Source organism: Heterocephalus glaber, unplaced genomic scaffold (assembly GCF_053883595.1).
Source record: "Heterocephalus glaber isolate CG9 unplaced genomic scaffold, H.glaber_assembly_v1.0 deba00001689, whole genome shotgun sequence".
NCBI lineage: Eukaryota > Metazoa > Chordata > Mammalia > Rodentia > Bathyergidae > Heterocephalus > Heterocephalus glaber.
This window is the reverse complement of record NW_028258414.1, coordinates 14,831,624-14,855,284: the sequence shown is the minus strand read 5'-3', so window position 1 is coordinate 14,855,284 and position 23,661 is coordinate 14,831,624. Positions and strand designations below refer to the sequence as shown.

General features: G+C 59.1%; 2 protein-coding genes across 15 annotated transcripts in view; one reads left to right on the top strand and one right to left on the bottom strand.

The window, feature by feature from the left end:
* The window catches only part of Stra6 (signaling receptor and transporter of retinol STRA6), a 108,852-nt gene extending 91,411 nt beyond the window's left edge, over nucleotides 1-17,441 (top strand). For 13 of the 14 annotated variants that reach the window (XM_021236944.2, XM_021236939.2, XM_021236940.2 and 10 more), the window contains 17 exons: nucleotides 3,997-4,121; nucleotides 6,545-6,611; nucleotides 6,853-6,938; nucleotides 7,843-7,982; nucleotides 8,429-8,595; nucleotides 9,326-9,448; nucleotides 11,173-11,240; nucleotides 11,357-11,433; nucleotides 11,599-11,660; nucleotides 12,025-12,187; nucleotides 13,362-13,437; nucleotides 13,871-14,004; nucleotides 14,692-14,809; nucleotides 14,885-14,986; nucleotides 15,604-15,767; nucleotides 16,029-16,190; nucleotides 16,651-17,441. In XM_021236944.2, the coding sequence (XP_021092603.2) occupies nucleotides 3,997-4,121; nucleotides 6,545-6,611; nucleotides 6,853-6,938; nucleotides 7,843-7,982; nucleotides 8,429-8,595; nucleotides 9,326-9,448; nucleotides 11,173-11,240; nucleotides 11,357-11,433; nucleotides 11,599-11,660; nucleotides 12,025-12,187; nucleotides 13,362-13,437; nucleotides 13,871-14,004; nucleotides 14,692-14,809; nucleotides 14,885-14,986; nucleotides 15,604-15,767; nucleotides 16,029-16,190; nucleotides 16,651-16,820 (2,004 nt within the window). In that variant the 3' untranslated portion in view covers nucleotides 16,821-17,441. Of the gene's footprint in view, nucleotides 1-3,098; nucleotides 3,274-3,996; nucleotides 4,122-6,544; nucleotides 6,612-6,852; nucleotides 6,939-7,842; nucleotides 7,983-8,428; nucleotides 8,596-9,325; nucleotides 9,449-11,172; nucleotides 11,241-11,356; nucleotides 11,434-11,598; nucleotides 11,661-12,024; nucleotides 12,188-13,361; nucleotides 13,438-13,870; nucleotides 14,005-14,691; nucleotides 14,810-14,884; nucleotides 14,987-15,603; nucleotides 15,768-16,028; nucleotides 16,191-16,650 lie in introns of those variants that run through there. The other variant, XM_021236948.2, reaches the window with a different exon arrangement.
* Nucleotides 17,442-18,709: 1,268 nt separating this feature from the next.
* On the bottom strand, nucleotides 18,710-21,869 carry Islr (immunoglobulin superfamily containing leucine rich repeat). Its single transcript, XM_004855475.4, has 2 exons — nucleotides 21,398-21,869; nucleotides 18,710-20,611 (listed from the first exon to the last, which is right to left on the bottom strand). Exons 1-2 carry the CDS (start codon nucleotides 21,858-21,860, stop codon nucleotides 19,314-19,316), a joined length of 1,761 nt encoding a protein of 586 aa, XP_004855532.3. The 5' UTR covers nucleotides 21,861-21,869; the 3' UTR covers nucleotides 18,710-19,313.
* Nucleotides 21,870-23,661: the final 1,792 nt, after the last annotated feature.

Sequence of the window (23,661 nt, the reverse complement as noted above, 5' to 3'; positions counted from 1 at the left end):
GCCTGCCTGGGGCTGACCTGCTTTGGCTACTTGCCCATGGGCTGCAAGGGTCCCCAGGCTGCTCAGGCAGGCATGCAGGTCTGGTCCTCCTCATCCTGCTGCTGGCCGGCAGCCCCCTGCTGCACAATACTGCACTATGGGGTTGGGGTATTGCTGAGTGTCGGGTGTCAGGGTACTGTGTGGTGTGCTGCTGGACTCAGAGCTGGGGCTGGGGTGGGAGGCTGGACAGTGACAGATGTGGAACCTGCTCACTGTGGTGTGGACCATCTTGCTGTAACCCAGGCTTGATTTGCCAGCATCTCCGTGTCCCATGTCGCCGAGGTCCCTCAGTGTGGCAGCGGTTCTATGGGGTTTCTGCAGTTCTGAGGCTTTCTGGGGGCCACGTGGAAGTTCTGGAGGAGTCTGGGTTGTCACTGAAGTTCTGGGAATTTTCTGAGCTCCTGCAGATGCCCTGGACATGGGGAGTCCATGGGGTGTTTCTGAGATCCTAGGGATGTTGCTGGCCTTCTCTGGGCTTAGCTCTTTGGCCTGGAAGGGTTTGAAGACCACAGACAGCTGAGGGCACACACATGGCCTCTGTCCCTGGACACAGGCATTCCTTGGGTTTAGTCAACTTGAACAAAAACACAGAGAGGAAGGAAGCCCTGTCCCAGGGCTTCATGGGCCAGCTGCAGCCTGGGGGCGGCACCCTATGCCAGGGCCAGATGGCAGATGGCCTTCATTGGCTAAGTGCACATTTGAGGACTCCTCCCTCTCACAGGGCGCAGGGCTTAGCCATCCCAGCCATGCAGAGGGGGAGCTCTGCTGGCCCAGGATGGTCCAGGGATATTGGCATCCCCTGCCTCAGACTGCCCCAGGGCTTGTGCTGGCCCTGCAGGACGGTGGCCCAGCCCTGCCCTGCCCTTCTCGCTTCTTTCCTTTAGCACATCCCATCTGTGCTCTCCTGAGATGATGAGACTTCATTCTTGCTGCTTACTGTTCCTGGCCCTCTCTGTCCCCAGAGCCCTGCTCTGCACCCCCTCCTCCAGGAAGGCTCCAAGATTGCCCAAGCCTTGTCCTCACTCCCTCACCCTCCACTCCTCTGAGCCTCTGCAGGTGTCCCCAAGAGTCCCTACTTTCTAGCCCTCCACTGATAGCAGAGCTGCTTCCCACTGACCCTTGTGGGCACCAGTGCCCATGACCCTGCTGCCCAGGCCTTTGGAGAAGTCCTCTGGGGGTGCAGCCTTCCTGTCTTTCTCTCCCCAGTGCTGCTCCCTGCCAGCTGCCTCCTTCCTGACATCCTTGAGCCAGGTTGCCATTTGCAGATGGGCACCCCAGCCTCAAGAAGTGGGGTCTGCTTCCCAGCTGGAGCTATGTGGCCACCCAGCACCCATGGATCCTTACCTGGGCCGATCCCTGCCCCCACAGAGGGGGTGGAGCTGGGGGCAGAGGGGCAGGCAGAAGGCAGTGGGCACCTGGGCACCCTGGCCAACTCTGTGGCTTTGATCTGCTTGCTATGACTAGGTCTGGTATGCTGGCTCTGCATTCTTGAGCTGTGAAGTCACTGAGGGAGGACAGGGTGAGTGAGTGTGTGTGTGTGTGGGTACCCACAATAGAGGAATCTTGAAGAGACTCACAGGGCCAGAGCCAGCCCAGGGCTCAGACTCAGAGAGCTGCTTCCCTGCCAGGCCCCACCTCCCTACCTGCTCCACTTGGTCAGCCCAAGGTACCCACCTCCATCTCCCCAGTGAGAACAGAGGTGGCACCTTGGATCTTGGACTCATGAGGGGTCACAGGAGTGGGGACAGTATCCACAGGAAGTCCTTTTTTTTAGTTCAGAGCAGGGAGGGATTATTCCTGGATTTAGGGGGCCTTTCTGGTCTGGCTGCACCTCGAAGGCTGAAGGAGCCTCTTCTTCCCTGCTCCTTCCATGTCTCTCTCCCTCCAGATATAAGCCAAAGCATCACCTCCCAGAGCAGCCTTCCCTGTCCACCTATCTAGAACAGCCAACTCCAATTCTGCCCTTTTCTCCCCTCTTCATGTCCCTCTCAGCACATAGGGCGTGGGTTTGTCCCCTCCACACCATTACCTGTTAAGTCCCCCTGAGGAGCAGGGCTTGTCTTCTGCCATGGCAGCAGCATTACCTGGCACAGAAGATTTGTTGAATGAATGAACAAACCAGCCAGGGGAGGCAGATTTGGGCAGGACATGGTTCCCATGGGGTGAGGGACAGAGTCTCAACCCCAACAGCTCTGCCTCTGTGGGGAGTGAGCCCCCATCAAGGATGAGGCTCCAGTTGTTAGAGTCTTGTGAGGGGGATTTAAATCGGATAAGATTGCTCCCAAGCTGAGGTTCTGAAACCCCTGAGCAGTGAAAGGCGCAGGGGCTGTGGTGATGGAGCAGCAGGCTCTAGAAAGCCTGGCTGGTGACATCTTCCTTACAGGATGGGCCTGTGAGCAGATGACAGTCACCTAAACAAACCAGGCCTTTGCCAAACTCAATTTCCAAAATCCCTTGGACCCCAGAGCAGGCCCTGTGCTCACAGGAAGGAGAGGCAGAGTGCAGCCTTCTGGGGACCCAAGCCTGAGTACAACTATCACCCCCTGACCCTGGGGTGAGCTCCTGCCTCGTCCTCCTAAAGCTCAGGCTCCCTCAGAGTCAGAGAGCTGATTTGTCTCCCTCTGAGGTGTGTGTGTGGGGGCACCCTCAGGCTCTGGAATTTGCTTATCACTCAGGGAGTGCCCTCCTCCCTGGAACTGTATGCTTCCCAGCCCCAGGGAACATAGTGGGCACGCAGTAGGTATCAGCTCATAGTAGGTATTCCCTGAGTTTCTGTAGAAAGAAGGAACAAATGCATATTGCCCATCACCATGAAGTACTGAAAGGATGAGACCCTCAAAGTTTCAGGGAGCTACACCCCCACTCTGGGACATGGCTGAGAACTTTCTCTGCCTCTCCCATCCTGGGTGGCCAGAAGTCCAGCTACCCCGGGAGGAGGAAAGAGGAACCCAGGCCCAGGCAGGAGGATCAGCAGGAGGCAGGGTACTACTTGCCTGCCCATAGGTCTGGTTCGTGTTCAAAGGACTCATTTCCGCCTGTGAGAGTGAGTTATCTTCTTGTGAAATCAAGTTGTAGGAACAAAAAGGTTCCACCAGTGAGACGCATGTGGCCTCCTTCCTGGAAGCCCCAGGAGGCGGCCCAGCTCCCCTCTGTCTTTGTGGGCTGCTGCCACCCCCAGCTCTACAGATGTGGTGGGCAGAGGTGCAGGGCTTCTGAGGCGGGTGCTGAGGGCAGGTACGTGTGCCCCGTGGTCAGGTGCCGCTCCTCTTGGCCATGCCCTGCAGGGCTTCTCCTTGGGGGCTTCACCAAGGACAATGGTGTGCTGTCACCGAGGCTCCAGGGGTCACACAGGACAGTGGAGGCCGGGGTGGGTCTCCAGGGCCAACGGGCAAAAGGTGGGAGGTCGGGCTGGACCCTGAGGGTAGGAGGGGTGGGAGCCCAGCTGGGAGGGCCTGACTGGGCAGACGGAGTGGAGCCGCCCGCCCCCGCCCACCCTTTCATCTGCACAGCTCCTTCCTCTCCGGTCCTCCCTTTGGCCGTGCCCGTGGGTCCATCTGTGGGATGGGCGGGGAAGGAAGGGGGTCTCTGGGGCTTGTGTACCCAGAACATCTTCGCAAGCGGTCTTTGGAGTGTTCAGACAGCCAGATAAGTGCTGTAGCCAGAACTCAGGGACCCTGAGGAGTGTACCCAGATAACTGTTTCTGTGGGCCAGGCAGGATTGGGTGGGAAGGGACAGGAGGGGACAGGAGAAGCCCTTCCCCTCCTCCTGTGCCAGCCTTCCCAGGCCTGCAGTCCCAGGCTGGCTTTTCCCAGAGAGCCAAAAGCAAGAAAGTAACCTTCAGGATTAAAAAGAAATCTCTCTTTGTTTGAGTTTTTCCTTTCTTTTTTTTTTTTTTTAAGCCTCTTTTCACATTTTTTTCCCTTTTTTTTCTTCCTTTTCTTGTCTGGGGGTCAAAGGAGAAAGGCCCAAGAATGTCCTTGTCCCAGGCAGCAGGGAACCAGACCTCTTCAGGGGGTGCAGATGACTACAGCAGCTGGTACATTGATGAGCCCCAGGGGAACAAGGAGCTCCAGCCAGAGGGGTGAGTGTGGCAGTCCCATTCTGCCGGCCATCAGTGGGATGTGGGGCACAGACCCCTGGCAAGGACTGGCTTTGCTATTCCTTTGCTGTGTGACCCTAGACAAGCCACAGCCTCTCTGGACTTCAGTCTGCATCCAGTTCTTAACAGCCTCAGCCCTTCTGTTAAAATGCTTGAGTTGGGAGGATCTGGGCCAGGCTGGTGGACAGCACTGGGTGCCCTGGCCTTGCAAGTCTGGGGTGCTCCGGGGGGCTTGGCCAGCAGCTAGCAGGGAGGAGCACAGAGAGGAGGCTAGAAGGGCTTTACAGGTGTCAGGTTTTCTGGGCCTGCTGGGAGGGTGGAGAGGCAGAGAACCAGGATGAAAGGAGGGGGTTTGGGGTGGACTCGTGGGCAAACTCTGCCGCTCTGTTATCTTTGGACCGCTGAAGTCTCAGGAGGGAGATGCACAGGTCCAGTTTCTGTGGAAAAGGTGCTAGGGCCAGGGGAAGGTGCGGAGGGAGGCAGGCAGCCAGCTCACCCTGGCCCGGGTCCTTTTCATCGTGGTTTAACCTGGGTACCCTGGCGGAAGAGGTGGGCCTTTCTGTGTCCCCCACCTGCTGCCAGGGTTGGCCAGCTGTATGAGACCCAGAGTCCAGTTCTCCCCAGTTGACCCTGGCCATCCCCTGCCTCCCTGCTCTGTCTGAGGGTTTGGGGGACTGGAAAGGCGAGACTGTATGTCTTTGTGTGTACCCATGTGTGTGTGCATGTGTGCATATGTGTGTGTGTGTGTGCGCATGCGCTAAGCCAGATGTGTGCACATCTGTTCTCCATTAAAACTTGAAACTAGAGAAGGAAAAATGCTCATGCACCTCCTCAGGGCTGGGGCTGCAGCCTGGTCAGGCCTGGGTCACCCAGCAGGGACAGAGGCCCCACCCAGGCCTAGGGGAAGCACTGTTGCTTGGAAGACTTGGGGTTCTGACCACCTGTATGTGTGTGTGTGTGTGTGTGTATGGGCTGGGGAAGGCTCTGGGAGCCCCTGGAGGACTGAGAGCCTGACCTGGCTGAGCTCTCACCAGAAGCCATGTCCTTGGGAGGGCCAGGGCCTGGGCACTGGCTGGGGTCCAGGCACCTGCAGCCAGGTCTGTGGCCAGAGATACAGTCTCCAAATAAATTTGGGGGCATGGTAGGGCCTCGGTGCTAGGGATGCTGGAGGTGCAGCCCCTCATGTGGGTGGCAACTGGAATTTGCAGCCCCCTTCTCCCACCGTGGGACACAGTGTCTGTAGGAAAAGAAGGTGGTTTGATTCTACTTATTTAGCAAAACCAAGAAGAGATACTTGCTAATCCTCCCACTCACCTCTACCCCAAATGAGGAGTGGGAACCTGGGAGGGTAGGGGAATCCCAAGGCTGTGAACTTGGGCTCACCTCTCTCCCTGTGAGTCAGACACTCTGGGGATGTGGTGTGTTAGGGGTGTGAGGGGCTCCAGATAGTGGTCCACTGCACCCTGGGCTGGAGCTGGGGTTGATCGGCACTGGTGACTGTGGCTAGGGTGGGCTCAGCCACAGAAACCTACCCAATACTGGAACATGGCCCTGCTCCGACACCCTAATGCTCACAGGGCTCCCCTCACCTCCTCCAACCTGGCCGAGCCCCACCTCTGGGCCACCATCAAACCTGGTGCCAGCTACCCTGTCTCCCACCTGCCCCTTGTCCTCTCTGACACTTCTTCTTCCTCAGGGCTTCCTTTCCCCTTCTTTTTCCAGAGAGATGCCAACCCTAGCCCACACTCAAATCAGAATCCACCTCTCCTCCTGACCCTTTACCCATCCTGTGCCTTTCCTGGCATGGAGCCTCCTGCTCCCTGTGGCAATGTCCTTGTCTGTCCCATAACACAAAGCAGGAGTCCACGAGTGGTCACCCAAACATAGGACTTCAGGGCCCTGGAGAGGATGCTTAGGGTGTGGCTCCTGGTTTGGAGCAGAGGCCTTGGGGAAATGGTCCAGCTGCTCCAGGGACAGTGTGCCGGGTCCTTACCTGGCTAGGCCTGGCAGGACAGGGCTGAGCAGGACCTGGCCCCTCCCTGGTGGCCTGAGGCGATGTAGGCTGAGGGGCTCTAAGGAAGTGAGGTTCTCACTCTTGGAGAACCAGATCCCCAAAAGGCACCCACTCTGAGAGTCCCACAAGTAGGGAGTGAATCCCAGGACCAAGTAGGGTGAATCCAAGATGCTTCAGCCAGGGTGGCTTCCCTGGGAGCCTGCAGTCTCCAGCCCTAATCCCCAGAGCCCCAGTGCTTAGCACAGGAAGAACTGAGAACTGGGCAGCTATGTAGGAGAAGGCAGAAGGTTGAGGGAGATGCTGGGTGGAGCTGCAGTGTACATAGCCTCGGCCCCAGACCCAGCAGCACACCAGGGCCCACAGGCTGAGCCAGCCTTCCTTTGCCCCACAGGGAGGTGCCCTCCTGCCAGCCCAGTGTGCCGCCTGCCCTGTGCCATGCCTGTCTGGCTGTGCTGTCGGTGAGTCCAGGTGGTCTGCCATGTGTGCCCACCTGGGCGCAGGGACTGGTGCAGGGGCCCCCAGATCCCTAGGAGTGAGTATTGGGGGTGGCCTCAGGTGGGCATCCAAGCTGGGCGTAGGCCAAGGCCAAGATGGCATCCCAAGATGTCACAGCGTGGGCACTGGGTGGGTATCGGGTGCTCTGGGGCTGACTGGGGCCAAGGCCTGGGGCCCCCAGTCTCTTCCGCCCTTTCCTTCCAGATGCTTGTCCTGTTGCTGCTGGCCTGGCTGGTGTTGCACCGCCGTCTCAGGCCAGGCTGTCGGCGAGGAAGGCCTAGTCTGCCCAGGTTAGTGCTGGGCCTGGGTTCCTTTGCTCAGGGCCCTCTGGGAGAGTGGGTCATGTTGGGTATTAGCAACCAGCTCTGAGTCAGTGACACTCATCCCTTGACTGGGGCTCTGCCCACCTCCACCAGGACCCGTTGCAGTCAGAAGCCCCAGTGCGGGAAGGGGACCTGCTAAGGAGCAGATCTGGCCTGACGTTAAACTCGGGTAGCCCTGAGTGTTTCACTGCCTGCCGTAACCAGCACCTGATGCTGTCCTGACCCTCCTATCCCTGAGGGTGTCTGGGGACCCTGCCTGACTCAGGAGAGAGGGACTGACCTTCCCTGCAGTGGAACTTTCTCCTCTAGCTGTGTTATCTCAGAGCCCAGGGCAGGCGGGTGCAGGGGACACCACAGGGTTGGGGGAGGTGGTAGTGGAGCCTGAGTGTAGACCAGGCTGAGTTTTGTGGGGACCCGGCAGGGGGTCTCTGGCTGAGCAAGGAGCCGGGGGAAGAGCTGGACAAGAGCCACGAGGCCGGGGTCAATGCTAGGGCAGCCATGCGTGCTGTCTGCCGGGCCCGGGTCCCCGCCCAGGCGGGGCGGCGGCTGTTACACAAGGATGTTGTGGCTCCAAGCGCTCTGAAGCCCTGCCAGCCCACACAGACAGCAGGGTAGTGTGGAGGCCGAGTTTCCTGGAGCTTCCTGGAGGGTGGAGGGAACAGGGCTGCTGCTGGGGCTTGTCCCCGCTGGGGGTGTTGTCCCTTCCCACGCACAGCCCAGAGAGAGCCAGGAGATGGAGGTGCTGCACAAACACCTCCAGATGAATAGATGGAAGGGCAGGTGGTCGCCATTTCCCTGGTTCCTTGACACGGCCTGAGGGTGATCCCTAAGCATTGATGACCCCCTCCTGACATGTCCCCGTCTCTGTCAGCCCTGTGGATTTCCTGGCTGGGCACAGACCCTCGCCCGTGCCTGCTGCTGTCTTCATGGTCCTCTTCAGTGCCTTGTGCCTTCTGCTCCCCAGTGAGGACCCACTGCCCTTCCTGGCCCTGGCCTCCACGCCTGGCCCAGGTATACCGTGCAGCCTCAGCCTGGGGCTGGGTGAAGGGGTGGGCTCAAGGGGGTGATGGTGAGAACAGCTGCCCTGCTGCGTGACCTCAGAAAGTATGGATACCACCCCATTTTACAGTGGAGGGAACCAGAGGCCAGAGAAAAAGCCACCAGAAACAGCAGCTGAGTTACAGAGTCCTTCTGTGGCTACTGTGCTAAGCACTGTAGTGTATAGATCCCATCCTGTTCTTGCTAAAACACAGTGATTATTTCATCTTACAGATGGGGGAGCTGAGACTCCAGGAGGTAACTTGCCCAAGCTAGCAGAGCTGGTCCGAGGCAGAGCCTGGGTTTGAACTCAGAGCTCTTGGCCACCGAGCTGGCTAAGGGGTGTGGATGAAGGAGACGGGAGAGAGGCCCATGGCTGCCCCTCTAGCGCTTGTCTCTCTGCCCATTTTAACTCCCAGGGCCCTGGAAGATGCTGGCCCTGCTCTACTACCCTGCTCTGTACTACCCTTTGGCCGCCTGTGCCACAGCCAGGCATGGAGTCGCACACCTGCTTGGGAGTGTGCTGTCCTGGGCCCACTTGGGCGTCCACATCTGGCAGAGGGCTGAGTGTCCCCAGGCACCCAAGGTAACCATTGACTCATAGTGGCCCGGGGCGAGGGGTGCACAGAGCAGCCTGCTTGGACTTGCACTGCTGTTTCATCTCTGTTTATATGCCAAGCACCTTCCTTATGCATGGGTTCCATGCCTGTAGGCATAGGCAGTGCCAAGCTTGGCCCCTCTAGGGGTGAAGCAGGGGACAAGGCAGCTGAGGGGGAGAAAGGGAAGGAGGAGGAAGCTTATGACTCCTATCACTGACCCCAGCCTCCCTTGGTCAGGCCAGAATGTGAAGGGAAAAGAAAGGAAGGGAAGGGAAGGGAAGGGAAGGGAAGGGAGACAGAGTGGCCAGTGCCGAGTGGGGAAGGAGTTCAGAGAATTCAGTCTCAGAGCTTGATGCTCAGGTTGCAAACTATATCTACACGGAATTAGACCGCCATCCACTTTCTGGGGTGTCTGTCTGTGTCCTCACATGCTGGGGCACAGGAACCCGGAAACTGGGTAATGGAACCTGGAAATAGGGGTGGAATTGCGTAGTCGTCTCCCTTTGGCTCTGCCAGGCCTGTGGGTGTCAGGAGAAGGGGCAATAGGTGTACTCATGGGGGTGGCCCGGGGTGGGGACAGAGAACTAGAAGCTTCCTGTGGCTCTCCTGTCCATCCTGGGGTCACTGGGGGATGAGATAGGAAGGGAGGTGGATTTGGTTGTGGTTGGGGAAGAAAGCTAGAGGTAGATCTGTCTGTCTGCTTATCTGTCTATCCAGATCTACAAGTACTACTCTCTCCTGGCCTCCCTGCCTCTCCTGCTGGGCCTTGGCTTCCTGAGCCTCTGGTACCCAGTGCAGCTAGTGCGGAGCTTCAGCTGCGGAACAGGGACAGACTCTGAGGTAAAGGGACAGCCTGGGTGGGGTCTGCCATGTCTGTGGCCCCTGCACATGGCTGTGGTGAGATGCTGGCTGACCTCACAGACCCCCTCCCCAGGCAGAGCTGTGTCCTGACCAGGCCCTAGGTGGGAGGTGGCTGAATAATGGCAAAAGCAGGGGAGGGCTTCTCAGAGGAGGTGGATTTTAGCAGCAGCCTGAAGGACACGGAGGATCTGGAGTGGACGAGTATAAGAAGCAGATACTGTCCTGCAGGTGCAGGACAGAGCATGACAGAGGGCAGAGAAGGCTGTGTGTCTGCTCTGTTCATGCCCACATTGGTTTACTGAGTAGAGCACAGCACGTGATAGATTCTCAGCAAACATTTTAAATTCTGAGGATGAATGGATACATCATGGAGAAAGAAGATTATTACAATTTTTAGGGGGGATTGAGACAGGGTCTCACTATGTAGTTCACATTGGCCTTGAACTCACTAAGTAGCCCCAGGCTGCCCCTGAACTCTTAACATCCTCCTGCCTCAGCCTCCTGAGTACCGGGAGTACAGGTGCACGCCACCACACTGAGCTGAGAGAGGATTCCTGAAAGATACTATAGTTTCGTAGGAAGCCCTGTTGGCCCCTGACATGTGTCAAGCCCTAGACTTGGTGCTGGGACTCAGAGCTGAGTGACTCGACCTGGCCTGCTGGAGCTTCCTGGGGTGGAACAATGACCAGAACAACAGACCTGGACATTACCACCAGAAATGCACCATGGGAAATGTGTCATGGGAAATGTGTCATGGGAAATGCACCACTGGCATGTGGGTGTGAGTGAAGGCCAGTGGCTTCCTGGCTGGTGGGGGAGGGTGAAGAAGGCCCTCCAGTGGCCCTCGAAGGGCAGAAAGGGTGACAAGAAAGGCTGGGGACAAAGGGGCTGAGGCCTTGGATCCCGAGTGCCACCTTTCCTGCCCTCCTGTTGCTCATGCTCCTCTAGGGAGCCCTGTGTCCCCTCAGTTTCATCGATGGCTCAGGATATACCACATGCCAGGCCGGTCACTGCCTCCAGCGACCCTGTGTCCCTTTCCAGGACCCTCGCCTCAGCTGTCCTCCTGAAAGGGATAAACGGTCTCTGGACTTTGGTCAAAGAGGTCTAATCCACAAAGAACCCAGCCAAGCTTGAGCTGACCCACTCTGGCCTGGGACCTGAGTTTCCATGGCAAAGAGTGGCCACGGCCTGGGTTCTCAGGATCACGGCTCAGGTCACCTGCCCATGGCGTGTGCCATTTTGCAGGAGCCATAAGGCTTAGAATGTGGCTCAGGCAAATCTGGTCACCCTTGTGATCTCCCTGAGTTGAAGCAGGAGGAGAGGCAGGGGCCTGCCCTGGAACGCCCTGTGCTATGTCCTGGTCAGCAGTGTGCTCATGGGACCCAGGCTCCTCAAGTCTTATCTCGACGAGAAAGGGCCAGAAGGTGGGACAAAAGGAGGACAGAGCTGAGGATATCTTGGGCGGAATGTCCCAGCCCGGGGGGACTCAGAGAGCAGGCTGAGGGGTCTTAGATTTTTGGAAGAGAATAGAGCACCTTTACCAGACCTGGGTCTTGTTGCTGTAGGTCAAAGGTCAGCCTTGTATACCCCCACCCCTGCATGGCCAGGAGGTCCCCACAGAGACCTGCTTGGTGTTCCCACTGGTCCCCAGAGCCTGGGGACAGCTCAGGCAGGTCTCTGGCCCTACCCCTCTCTGTCCCCAGGGGCTGTGGAGCCGTGACTCCAAGGAATACCTGAGGAGCCTCCTGTGCCGGAAGCAGTCAGGAGGCCGGTGAGGCCCAAGCACCAGGGGAGGCTGGTGGTGGTGGCCAGGTGGGGAAAGATGAGGGGTGGTTCAGCCAGGGCAGGGGCTTCTCCTGTGACCCTACTTGGCTGGTCTTTCTGCAGCTCCTACCACACTAAGCAAGACTTCCTGTCCCGGGCCTGGGACTACTCTCGAAGATACATCTATATCCCGCAGCCAGGTACGGGTCCCTTATTGCCAGGACGGACAACTGTCAGCTTGGGTTGGTGAAATCCCCTGGCTTGGTCCTGGTGGCCTGGCTTCCTGGCCTTTCCCTGGGCCCCTTGCAGGGGTGGGCTATGTCTGGTGCTGCTCCTCACCACATGCCTTTCTTTGGGGACCCCAGGATTTCGCCTGCCCTTGAAGCTGGTGATCTCAGCCACCCTGACGGGGACCGCCACTTATCAGGTATGTCCTGTATCCCATAGTGCCATCTACCTCTAAGCCTCTGCCTGTGGCCTCCAAGCCTGCAATGGCTCCAATCCAACTCATAGATGACAGCTGATCGATGGTAGATGATACATTGGTAGATGATACATATATATATAGATGATGGACAGATGGTAGATGGCAGGCAAGTGACAGACTGATGGATGGAGGGGAGCCCTGCAGGGTACTGCCCAAGCTCCGTCTAGCCCTTCCGGCTGATGCTGTCTCTGTCTGCACTGTGTGGTGTTGGGACCTGAGGGCACTAGGGAGCACACAGGCTGCCCTGAGAACCACAGGCTGTGGCCTCACTGCTCTGGCACAGGATGCTTTCTGGCTCCTGCAGGTGGCTCTGCTGCTGCTGGCAAGCGTGGTGCCCACCCTGCAGAAGGTGCGGGCAGGCCTCACCACAGACGTATCCTACCTGCTGGCTGGCTTTGGGCTGGTGCTGTCCAAGGACCGGCAGGAGGTGGTGGAGCTGGTGAGGCACCATCTATGGGCACTGGAAGGTGAGGCCACTGGGGTCCGAGGGGACTGTGATGGGCACGGGAGTTGAGGGCCAGGCTGGGTCCCTGGCCAGGGGGAGCCGGGTCGTTGGGCACTGCCCTCCCCTCCCTGGGCTCTGCTGTTTCATTGCAACTGGGGCAGCTGGGGCAGCTGGGGCTTCCAGTCCAGGTTCCTGGGACCTAAGGCACTGTGTCTGGGCAGCCCCCACCCCTTGTCACCTTCAGGGTTGGCCCCACCCTCAGGCCCAGTGTCTCTGACCGGGTGTGTCCACAGAGGAGTCTGTGGCCATGGGGGCCAAGGCTGAGGAGGAGGATAGGGGACAGTGACATGGGCAGTGGCAGGGTGTCTCGCTGAGCCTGCTGGTCTGGGATGTGTTGGGCAGGGCAGGGACCTTTTCTCCTTTCCTGGCCTCTGTCCCTCCCTGGGCTATTCACTCTGGCTGGGCTTAGAGAAGGGGCTGAAGCTGCAGTCAGAGTGGGCTTGGGCCCTTGGGTCTGCTCTTAGCCCAAGGAGCAGGCGTCTTAGGGCCACCTCCACTTTCCCTACCTGCAAAATGGGTGCCACTAGCCAGGTATGGTGGTGTATGCCTGGAATCCCAGCACTTGGGAGACTTGAGTTTGAGGCTGCCTGAGCTACAGTGAGACCCTGTCTCACTGAGGCTTCATCCTTATCCTGGAGGCCCTGTGGGTGTGGGAAGGCAGCTCTAGCCACCAAGAGAGCCCAGAGAGGACAGGAAGCAGACCAGAGAGCAGGTTTTATGGGTGCCAGGATGGCAGCCCACAGAGGGAGAGAGAAGTAGGAGGTAGGCAGATAGTAGACAAAGGTAGACAGAGGCCAGGCCTGTGGCCCGGGCCCCGTGAGCCTGTCACCCACCACTCTGCTCCTTGGCAGAGGCTTGGCCAGTGCAGGCACTGTGGGGTCTGATGGTGGCCTTACCCTGGGAGACAGATGGCACACGGGCACATGGAGGCTAAGGGAGGCAGTGCCTCCTGGGGCCACACAGCAGGAATGGGCAGTGGGGGTCAGACTCCAGGCTGGGGATCACTCACTGGGGGTCACAGCAGTGAGGGCCAGGCCCATGGCCTCAGATGCTCCTAGATCCTGGAGTGGGCCGGGTGCAGGCAGGCAGCATCAGAGGCTCTGAGACCCCTGCCCTGCCCTGCCCTGTGCCCTCAGTGTGTTACGCCTCCGCCCTGGCCCTGTCCTGCTTGCTCACCATCCTGTTCCTGGTCCGCTCGCTGGCCACGCACAGGTGAGAGGCCAAGTGGGGACCTGTGGGGGCCCAGAGAAGTCCTGGGTTAAACAGGACAGCTGGCGTTCACCTGTGAGGGACAAGAGCCTGTCTGCCTTGCCTCCTGCACCAGTGACCTTGTGTCACCCTCATCATCACTGCTGGTGCCCGCTATTCTGACTTGGCTTGGGTTGAGCCCTCCTCCACCTGGCTTTGCCTCCCCTCTTTATACCCCTACCCCACATCCTATGAAGACTCTGCCTGGACACCACCTCTTCCAGGAAGCCCTCTCGGATTGAGTGGGTGGCCTTCTCCAGGCTCCCATGGCCCTGAGCTTCCCTGCTGGTGGCTGTGGTGGCAATTAGCCCTGGAGTGTGGCCAGGGGCTGGGCTGGGGAGGGATTAGGGAGAGTGTACCACCCCTGAGGCCCCTGCCACCCTCGCCCCCACCCCAGGGCCAATCTTCAAGCTCTGCACCGTGGGGCCACCCTGGACCTGGGTCCCCCAGTACGGAGCACTCGCCCGTCCCGAAGAGTCATATTCTGCTGGATGAGCTTCTGTGCCTACCAGGCCGCCTTCACCTGCCTTGGTGAGCTTCTTAAGGTGCCTGCCCTCCGAATGAAGTAGGGTGCATGAGCCCTCAGGGAAGGGGATCCCTTCATGTGGCCCCAGTGCTGGCTGCCACCAGATTTGATTATAGGGGTGGCCCTGGCCTGGAGGTGGTGAGTTCAGGGTGGCACGTTCTTGCTCCTGTAAGGTAGCAAGGCTTCCATCACTGGGAGTATGCAAGCAGGCATGGACTTGTTGGGGACTGCAAAGAGGCCCCTTCCCTGAGAGAGTTGGACCAGGTGACTTTAGAGGACCCTCCTTGTGCAATTGCTGATTATCCCTTTGGGCACTGCAGTGTTGTGGGAGGGGCTGGGCCAGCATACACATCCCTACTTTCAGTGCCTCTGCCCCCACCTCACTGGGGAGGAGGACAAGGGTGACAAGAAGCAGAGGCATCACTGGAGCTGAATGCCGGGTCTCTTGGATCATAGACCAGGTGCCCCCGAGGCCTTTGGCCATGTCCCATTGATCAAGTGGCCTGGCTGTTGCCATCGACAGCTTCTGGCATCTGCTCACAGGAAAGCAGCCACTGATTTCCAAAGGGGTCTCAGTTCCAGGGACTCAGGAGCAAGCAGAGGAGATACTGTTTGCAAACTGCTTTGGATTCCTGGGGGTGGCAGGGTGGGGACCAGAAGCATGTCTGTCCTCTGCCTCCCCTGTCCTGCAGGGCTCCTGGTACAGCAGCTTGTCTTCTTCTTGGGGACCACAGTCCTTACCTTCCTGGTGTTCATGCCTGTGCTGCACAGCAGGAACCTCCTGCTCCTTCGGTTCCTGGAGTCCTCCTGGTGAGGGAATGGGGCAGGGGGCTGGGGACCCTGTCCCAGCGGCCACTAACAGCAGCTACCCTTGCCTGCTTGCAGGCCCTTCTGGCTGACCTTGGTCCTGGCTGGGACCCTGCAGAACGCAGCAGCCCGTTGGGTTTTCCTGGACAGTCAGAATGGACGCCCTGAGGTGACCAACAGGTAAAGCGGCCCTGGGCTTTTCTTCTTCAGTGTCTCTTTCCATCCTTCTGTCCCTGCACTGCATCTCGCCCCACATTAGTCAGGAGCCTGGTGGATAGAAGAGAGGGCACCCTCCTCAGAGGAAAGAGTCGGTGGCCAAGCCTACATTTTTCCTTTCATTTCTGCACAGTGAGAAATGGTGCTGGGGAGAACTGTGCATTGAGCTATACCCCTAACCCTGACCCCGAACCTCTCCTGACCCTGTGCAGGAAGGAGGTTCAAATGTCAAAGCTGGGGAACATGGGCCCCGGGAGGGATTTGGATCGGGGACCCAGAGGAGGGAGGCAGGAAATGCCAGGGTGAGAGAACGACACAGGTGGACACAACCTTTCAGTTCTGCCACTGAGGAGCTCTGCAGCCTTGGCTAAGTCCCTCAGGCTTCTGAGCCTCAGTTTCCCCTCTCCCGAGGTGGTGGGTGGAGAGAGAGAAGGCTTAGCTTAGCATGGGGTGTGCAGAGGCGTGCTTGATAAACAGCAGGCGCTCAATCCATGCACGGCCACTTGGGCACCCGGTTCTCATGCTGGCCCTGGGGAAGGGGTTGGGAGTGGCCTGCCTCAGCCTCCTCTACCTGCCCCCAGGCGAGTGCTCTATGCGGTCACCTTTCTTCTCTTCCCCATCAACGTGCTGGTGGGTGCCATGGTGGCCACCTGGAGAGTGCTGCTCTCTGCCATCTACAACATTGTCCACCTCGGCCAGATGGACCTCAGCTTGCTGCCCCCAAGAGCTGCCAGTCTGGACCCTGGTAAGGTCCCAGGGCAGGGATACGGGGGAGGTTGCTCTAACCTGAGAACTGTCGTGCCTATCAAGGTGTCTGTGGCCGCTTTGCAACAGGCAAACTGCAGGTATGGTGTACTCCAGCAGGTGTGCTCCATGTGCAGTGTATGTGCCACATGCCTGGCGTGCCTACATGCTTGGAGACAGGGGTGCACACATACTCCCCGTGTGTGTGTTGGGGCGTCTGTGCCACTCCTGCCCCAGCACGGTCACCCCTGCTCTGCTGCAGGCTACCGCACATACCGAAACTTCCTGAAGCTGGAGGCCAGTGAGTCGCATCCAGCCATGACAGCCTTCTGTGCCCTGCTCCTGGAAGTGCAGAGACCCCGGGCCCGGGCCCAGTCCCCAGCAGCTGCCCAGAACTGCCTCAGACTGGGGCAGGAAGAAGAAGGTGTGTGGTCTCCCTGAGTTGGGCAATCCAACCTCGCTGGCCTCTTCTGGGAAGGGGGTACAGGTGTGTCCCTTCTGGCCCGAGAACAGAATGGCTGCCTTGTTGGAGATTCTTCCATCACCACTTCCCCCTGGGGAATGTGCCCTCCTCGTCCCCCACTGCCCGGGATATAGGCAGCAGGAGGAGACACTAAGCCAGCTCATTCCTCCAGAGACCCCCTCCCTGGATGGGCCTCTATGGGCCTGTAGCTGGAGCCCAGGCTCCCTGCCCTGACTGTGTGAGAACTTTTTTTTTGGTACCGGGGATAGAACTCGGGACCTTGCACTTGCAGGGCAGGCAGTGGAACCACTGAGCTAAATTCCTGGCTTGTGTGAGAACTTTTAGACTCTGCCCAAGTCTGGACTGAGGAGGCTTAGCAGGGTGTTTGCTAAGCGACTAACAGAAGGTCTTTTCCTCTCAGGGATGCAGTTGCTACAGACAAAGGACCCTGTGGCCAAGGCAGCAGGGCTCCGTGCAGGCCGCAGCTGGGCCCGCTGGGGTGTGGCCTACACACTGCTGCATAACCCTCCCCTGAAGGCCGCTCGGAAGGCAGCCCTGGCTGGGGCCCGGGCCAATGGCACCCAGGCCTGAGGCCCACCTGACCCTGCACCTCCCCAGCTCTCCTGCTCCACCCCAGGTGGGCAGCCCCTCTGTTTGAGCAACTGGGCCAGCATATCCTGGCCTGGGGATCATGGGTCTTGAGACCAGCTAGGGACTGGGTTGGCTAAGGTCAGATGGCCTAGGAGCACCAACCTGGGCTTGGAGGCAGTGTCTGGTGCTCAGTTTTGGTCCAGGACCCAGTGGAGCAAGGGGGCCACATGCCTGTCTCCCCTGCCTGGCTGGGCCACCAGCCTTGCAGGAACCCCTGAGGCCCCCTGACAGGGCCAGTGATCAGGGTCAGGACAGCTCAGGCCCTAAACCTCCAGCCTGACTCAGCCTGGGCCTCCCCCTTCTGCTTCCCCACCCCAGCCTAGCCCTCCCCTCTTGTCCTGGGTGGCTGGTAGCTCTTCTCCTTGGGTCCCCAAGGCAGCCCAGAAGGAAGACCCGGGCTCCAGCTCCAGCAGCAAATCACAACTTGAACCAGGCTCGGAGCTGACTGGCCCCTCCCGAGAGCCAGGCATTTGTAGTTTCTTTGCCTTATGGGTGATGAAAGGGCCGAGTGTGCTCCTGGTAATAAATCTGTCCCCCAGAAACTGTGCTGCTTATGGGGAGGCATGGGGATGCCCACTTGCAGCAAATCCGCATGACTGCAAGGGGCTCCTGTGGGCTGGGGTGGCCGAGAGGGCCCCAGCTGTGTCCTTAGGGTGATGGAGGTGGGAGACCCTGCGATGCCACTCCTGAGCAGGTGGCTGTTAAGGGCTGAATGGGTGGGGCTGAGTGCCCATCTGGGGCAGGGAGGTGGCATCCTAATGGCCAAAGACCTAATGTGCAGAGGGGATGGGTTGAGACCCACTAGGGTCCCTCCTCTGCCAGGGTTGGGGGAACTGGGGACCTGTGAAAAACAGAGATGTAGCTTTGGCTCCCTGGGGCTGGAGCCACAGGGCAAGGGCAGCCCTGCACAGATCTGTGTCAGTTGACAGCGTTTCCTGGCAACTGACAGGGTCATGGGAGGGGGGTGCAGACTCGCCCTGTGCCCTTGCTGAGGACACAGGCAATGGAGTGTGAAAAGTTTGGGTTACAGGACCCCTGGGGCTGCGGGAGCCTGGTCCACACAGGGCCCAGGGCTCATCCTGGAGGGCTTCCTGGAAGAGGTCATCCTGACTCCACCAAAGGAGGAACAGGGAAAGGGCGCACAGGCTGAGGGAACAGTGTCACTGAAGCATGGTGGAGGGTGTGGTTTGCTGAGCATTATGGGAAGGCACCGTGGTAGGGGCCAGCAGAGGGGCTGAGCTGGCTGTCTGGGGCTTCAGGCTTCACCCCAGAGTAGCGGAGTCACTAGTTCACCAGGGCGTGAAGTCCCCTGCCACCCTGACTCAGACTGGGTTCCCCTCCTCCTCCAGGAGCCAGAGACCTCAGGGTCCATGGGGTCCATCCCCACTCTGAACCCTGCCTCACCCTGTCATTTGATTTCTGAGCCAGCTCCAGCCCAGAGACAGGCAGTGACTTACCCGAGGCAGCACAGCGTGCGAGAGCTAGCTCTGTCTTGCTGCAGATGTGAGGTCATCCTGGACCCCCAGTGCTGGCTCAGCCCGAGGTGCACGTTGATGGAGGATGGGGGTGGGGGAGGCCCTGCACTGGACCTGGAGGTGGGGAGAGGTCAGTCCCCCAAAACACAGCTGCCACCCTAGGCTTCTGGGGCCACAGCTGGCATCAAACATGGCTCTGTGTCCCTGGGGACCCCAAAGGGCTCTGGTAATGGTTGCCAGGCTCCTGCCTGCTGGTCCTCTGACAACTGCGACAGCTGTGACTCTCCAGGTCTAGATCCTGTCCCTTGTTTGGGGCTCCTCTGTCCAGGCGCAACTCCAAGCAGACACAGAGGAGCGTGAGAAATGCTGTTTATTCTCTGCTGCCCCAGGCCAGCCCCTTTGCAGGCACGGGCTACAGATGTAAACAGGAGGGAAGAAAGGGCGGGCAGGCGTCCAGGGCAGAAGGCACAGGCTGGGAGGGAGGTGGCAGGAGAGGGAGACCAGGCCTGTCTGGGAGGAGGCAGAAGAGCTCTGGAGCCTGTGGTGGAGAGAACAGCAGGGGACAGGGGAGCACAGGGCTCGCTGAGCCACCACCCCTGCCTTCTCCTCACCCTCCTCTCCCTTTGCCTGCTCCCAGCTCTGCCCTGGTAGTCCAGCCCCCACCACGTGACCCTCACTGTCAGTTACCTGGGACTTCGGCGGCTTGGCATCGCCCTGTGAGCATGCTAGCCCTGGGGTCACGGGTGACTCTGTTAGCAGCAATGGGCACCAAGATGGTGCTGGGACCCAGCTCTCCACTAGCCCCTCACCTTGAGAACGTCTGGGAGCTGGGGTGTTGAGTGCCCAGAAGAGATTAGAAGGGAGGTAGGAGAATGTGAAGTCACCAACTCTGAGCCCCTGGCATTTATGAGGCACATAGGCAGGGCCGGTGCCAGCTTCAGGGCAGACCAGAGCTCGCCTAGAAGGGGATGCTGAGGAGGAACAGACTCTGGGCCAGGACCAGGACCAGGCCGAGGCACTGCTGCCCCGAGGCCCCTTCTCCCACCACAGCCGCCTCAGAGCTCCCAGCACGGCTGAGGTAAATGATGACCACATTGTCCTCGGGCCCAGACGGTTGCACCTCGTTATCAACCGTGTAGCAGCCTTTGCCCTCCACTGCCTTGCCATGGAACCTGCGCCCCAGTGCATCCTCACCACCCTCGCCCGTGGTGGCCAGTGCCACATTTACTGAGCTCTCTGCACCACCCAGCTCATTGGTGGCCAGGCAGCTATAGGTGCCCTCCTCCAGCTTGCCAAAGTCAGGGATGAGCAGGCTGCCATTGGCAAAGGCCTGAAAGCGTGGCCGGCCACCAGGCACTGCTGGGGCTCCAGGCAGGATGTGGCCGTCAGCACCCACATTGGGACTGGCGATCTCCACAGTGCCGCCAGGGGTCTGGATGTGCCAGTGCAGCTGTGGGGCCGGCTGCCCGTCCACGTTGCAGTGCAGCGCCAGCACGAAGCCGGGCCGCAGCTCAGCGCCATCCTGGCTGGGCTGGTAGCTGAGCTGCACAGAGGGCGCCGAGCAGGGCAGAGGTGGCAGGCGGCTCAGTGGGGTGCCCTTAAGCACGTGAGGAGACGTGCAGGCCACATTGTCCTGCTCCGGGATGGACACGGCCGTGGCCAGCGCCCATGTCTTGAGCCACACGAGGCCGCAGTTGCAGTCGAAGGGGTTGTCATTGATCTGCAGGTGGGACAGCGCTGTGAGTGGTGCAAAGGTGCCCTCAGCCAGCGTGTGCAGGCGGTTGTGGTTGAGCTGCAGGGAGCGCAGGGCGCGCAGGCTGCGGAAGGCGTCGCGCGGGATGAAGGTCAGCTCATTACTGTCCATCTTGAGGAGCTGCAGGGCACTGAGGTTGTGCAGGTCACGCCAGGCGAAGTCTGAGATGAGGTTGTGGCTGAGGTCCAGGCTCTTGAGGTGGCCCAGTGAGGCTAGGGCGCCTTCAGCCACCTTGCGGATCTCATTGTGGGCCAGCCACAGCGACTGCAGCAGTGGCACCTCCCGGAAGGCACGCGTGGGCAGCCCTGGTAGCCGGTTGGCTGATAGGCTCAGTGTGGTCACGTTGGCTGGGAAGCCAGGCGGCACAGCTTCCAGGTCACGGTAGGCGCAGTCGGCGATCTGGAAGCCATACTTCTCACCACAGTCGCAGGGCTCAGGACAGCCTTGGGCCAGGCCCAGGAGCAGCGCCCAGCACAGCAGGCGCAGCCCCGGCATCATCCCTCCTGTGGAGGAGTGTGTGTCACCCTCACGACCCCAGGACCTGGCCCTGAGGCCCATCCCGCCCCGGGTCCCGGCCCAAGCTCTTCCCAGTGAGGGTAGGCCCGGTCCCAGAAAACGAAAGGGAAGCCTAGCATCCTCTAAACCACCAGACCCCATCCTCTGCAGAAGGCGAAGCTGAGGGCCGCAGAAGGGCCCAGACTTGCCGAGGTTGCACAGCCAGGCAGGGTGGCGGGAGACGGGACGGAAGAGGACCCCAGCTTCTCTGCACAGAGCTCTCCCTGCCTCGGCCGGCCGCTCCTGGCTGACTTGATGACTTGAAATCTGTTCTCCAGCCGCCCCCTCCCCCAGTACATGGCAGAGCCTTCCTCCTGCCCTCCCACGTCCTGGACACGGTCCCTCCCACTGGAGCCCCCCATAGGTACACTCTGCCCCGGCCCACACCAGGCCCCTTGTGCAGTGCATACCACCCCCACGCTTCCTGCCGTGACCACAGCAGACACCAAGCCCTTTCTGTGGAATCACACCCAGGCCCGTTTGGTTCCAACTGCGCCAGGCAGCTGCCTAAATAAACCCTGCCTGGACCTCTGGGCTGACTTGGGCGAGGCCCGAAGTGAGGCCCAAATACAGCTGGGAGCTTGGAGGTCTGGGTCGTTCAAGAAGCAGCCACTCCCAGGATGGCTCCCAGCAAGGGACTATCCCCAGCACCTCGGAGGTGCCAAAGGGAAAGGCCCTGAGTCCCACGGGCCACTGCCTCCACCCTCTGGCTGGCACCCTCCTCCCCAGCTTACCTTCAAACCACTCTCCCTCTTCGGGCGAGGCTCTTCTGAGACAGAACCAGAAAGCAACAAAGGACTGAGTTAGCCGAGGGTTGGCACGGCCCCTTGGGGTGGGCTGGGTGCTGAGGGAAGGGACGATTTGTGTCCCCAGCAGGACAGGAGCCCGGGATGTGGGGAGTGCAGGAGGGAATCCAAGCCCGAGCCCACACGCTCTCCTCCTCGAAGAGCACACAGGACTGAGGCTCTGTTTCCTAAGTGACACCAGAAACTTAACTGGAGGGGAAGAGGGCAAATATTTTAGGGTTGTGTTCTCTCTCTCTCTCTCTCTCTCTCTCTCTCTCTCTCTCTCTCTCTCTCTCTCTCTCTCTCTCCTCTCCAACGTCAACTTCCTTAAAGACATAGCACTGCCTGGACAGGATCCAAGAGGAGAGGGAGGCTGAGGGTTTTGAGGGGAGGGTAAGAAATTGGATCTCATGGAAAGTGGGAAGCTTCTACCCTCCCTGCCAAAAGGGAGAAAGGAGCTGCTCTCCCTCCCTGCAGCTGTGCGGGGGTTTGTGTGTGTGTGTGTGTATTGTATGAGTGTGTGGATGCGTGTGTGTGTGTGTGTGTGTGTTAGTGCGGATGCAGGTAGGAGACTGTGTGTGTGAGAGAATTTGTAGGTTGGAAGTTGAAGTTGTGGGGATGTGTGTGTTTAGGGGTGAATGTGACCCTCTGTGTGTAGCTGTGTCTTCTGTGTGTGTTTGTGTGTTCGTCCGTGTTGTACATGTGAGTGTGTGTGTGGAAGAGAGTGTGTGTTTGTGTTGTATGTGTTTGTGTGGTGCTCTGTGTGTCTGTGTTTGTGTGTGTGCATGTGTGTGTGTGCACATATGTATGTGTGTGTTGTCTCCACGAAAAGCTGAGAATGCTGGAGTGTATGAAGCAGCTGCCAGGCCCCAGCCTCTGGGCAAGAAGCCAAAGTACTGGGCAAGCTATGCTAAGAAAATACAACCAGCCACACATTCTGTCCAGGCGGAGCTGGGCCCCATAGAGCTGGGAGGAGGGAAGACAGAAGCCCCAGAAAGCTGGCTCAGAACCCCTGACCAAATGCCTGGGCAGGAGCCTGGGGGCACCAGTGTCCCCAGCTCAGTTTAAGGAGGCCCACTGGGCCAGCTGGCAGCAGGCATGAGGCCTTGCTCGGAACGTCCTCGGACACAGCATGAAATCCTGCTGGCCTCTCTGGGCCCACAGTTCCCCTGGGTTAGGGGTGTATACCAACAGCGGGAGCATAGGTGACAGTTTTTCCCAAACAAGAGGGCACAGGACAACAGGGATGGAGGAACAAAGAGGCCCAAAACAGCTTGCCATGGTGGTGCATGCCTGTAACCCATGCACTCTGGGAGGCTGAAGTAAGAGGATGGGAAGTCAACACTGCCTGGGCAACTTAATGACTTCGTGAGACCCTGTCTCAAAATGAAAAATAAAAGTTCAGTGCAAAGGCCCTAGGTTCAATACCCAGTACACTGAAAAAGAAAAAGAAAAAAAAAAGCCCCAAATAAGCTGAAGGAGAAACTAAAAACTGAGGGAGCCCCAGGCTGGATGACCCTGCCAACCATGGTGAACATGTTCATGTCTCCTCGGTAGCCCTCACCCAAGGGTCCTAGTCTTCTGTTTGTTAAGCTGCTGAATTCTGCTCATGACTCAACTTACCTCTTGGCAAGGCCAAAGACTAATGGTGTTGTCTTTGGCTGAAAGCATGAGAAACCCTGCCCAGCCCCTCCTGTCCCTTCCCTGTCACCAAGCATGGCTGCAGAAATCTTACCGTTCTGCCGGCAGATGCTGGGCCACAGCCCGAGGCTATGATTAGCGTCTAATTCAGACTGCTTGCCCTGTGGAGGAAGCCTTCTCTTGCCACATCCCACTGTGCCAGCAAGTTTTTGTGCCCCCCCACCCCCCGAACCGGGATCAAACTCAGGACCTTGCATTTTCGAGGCAGGCACCGTGCCACTGAGCTAAATCCCTGGCCCTGCCAGCAAGTTTCTGGGAAAGCCCTGCACTGGGAGGCTCGACCAGAGGCTGGAAGTACATATATCCAGGGTTCAACAGAGCAGAGGACAGAATTGGTGACATCAGGGTCAATCGGGGGGCTTCCTGGCACAGGAGGTTTTGCATCAGGCATGTCCACTGAAATTGCCTCCTCTGAGGAGCCAGTCAGAGACACCCAGTGGCTCGCACAGACCTCCTGGATTCCCTTCTTTGCCCTCCCCTAACATTGGCAGTGGCTTATGCTTTCCTGTTGA

Excerpts from the sequence above, each read along its gene's own strand:
- Islr (XM_004855475.4), bottom strand. The coding sequence starts at position 21,860 with ATGAGATCCAATTTCTTACCCTCCCCTCAAAACCCTCAGCCTCCCTCT. Across the intron at positions 20,612-21,397 it reads AGAGGGAGAGTGGTTTGAAG|GAGGGATGATGCCGGGGCTG; the intron begins GTAAGCTGGGGA and ends ACTCCTCCACAG.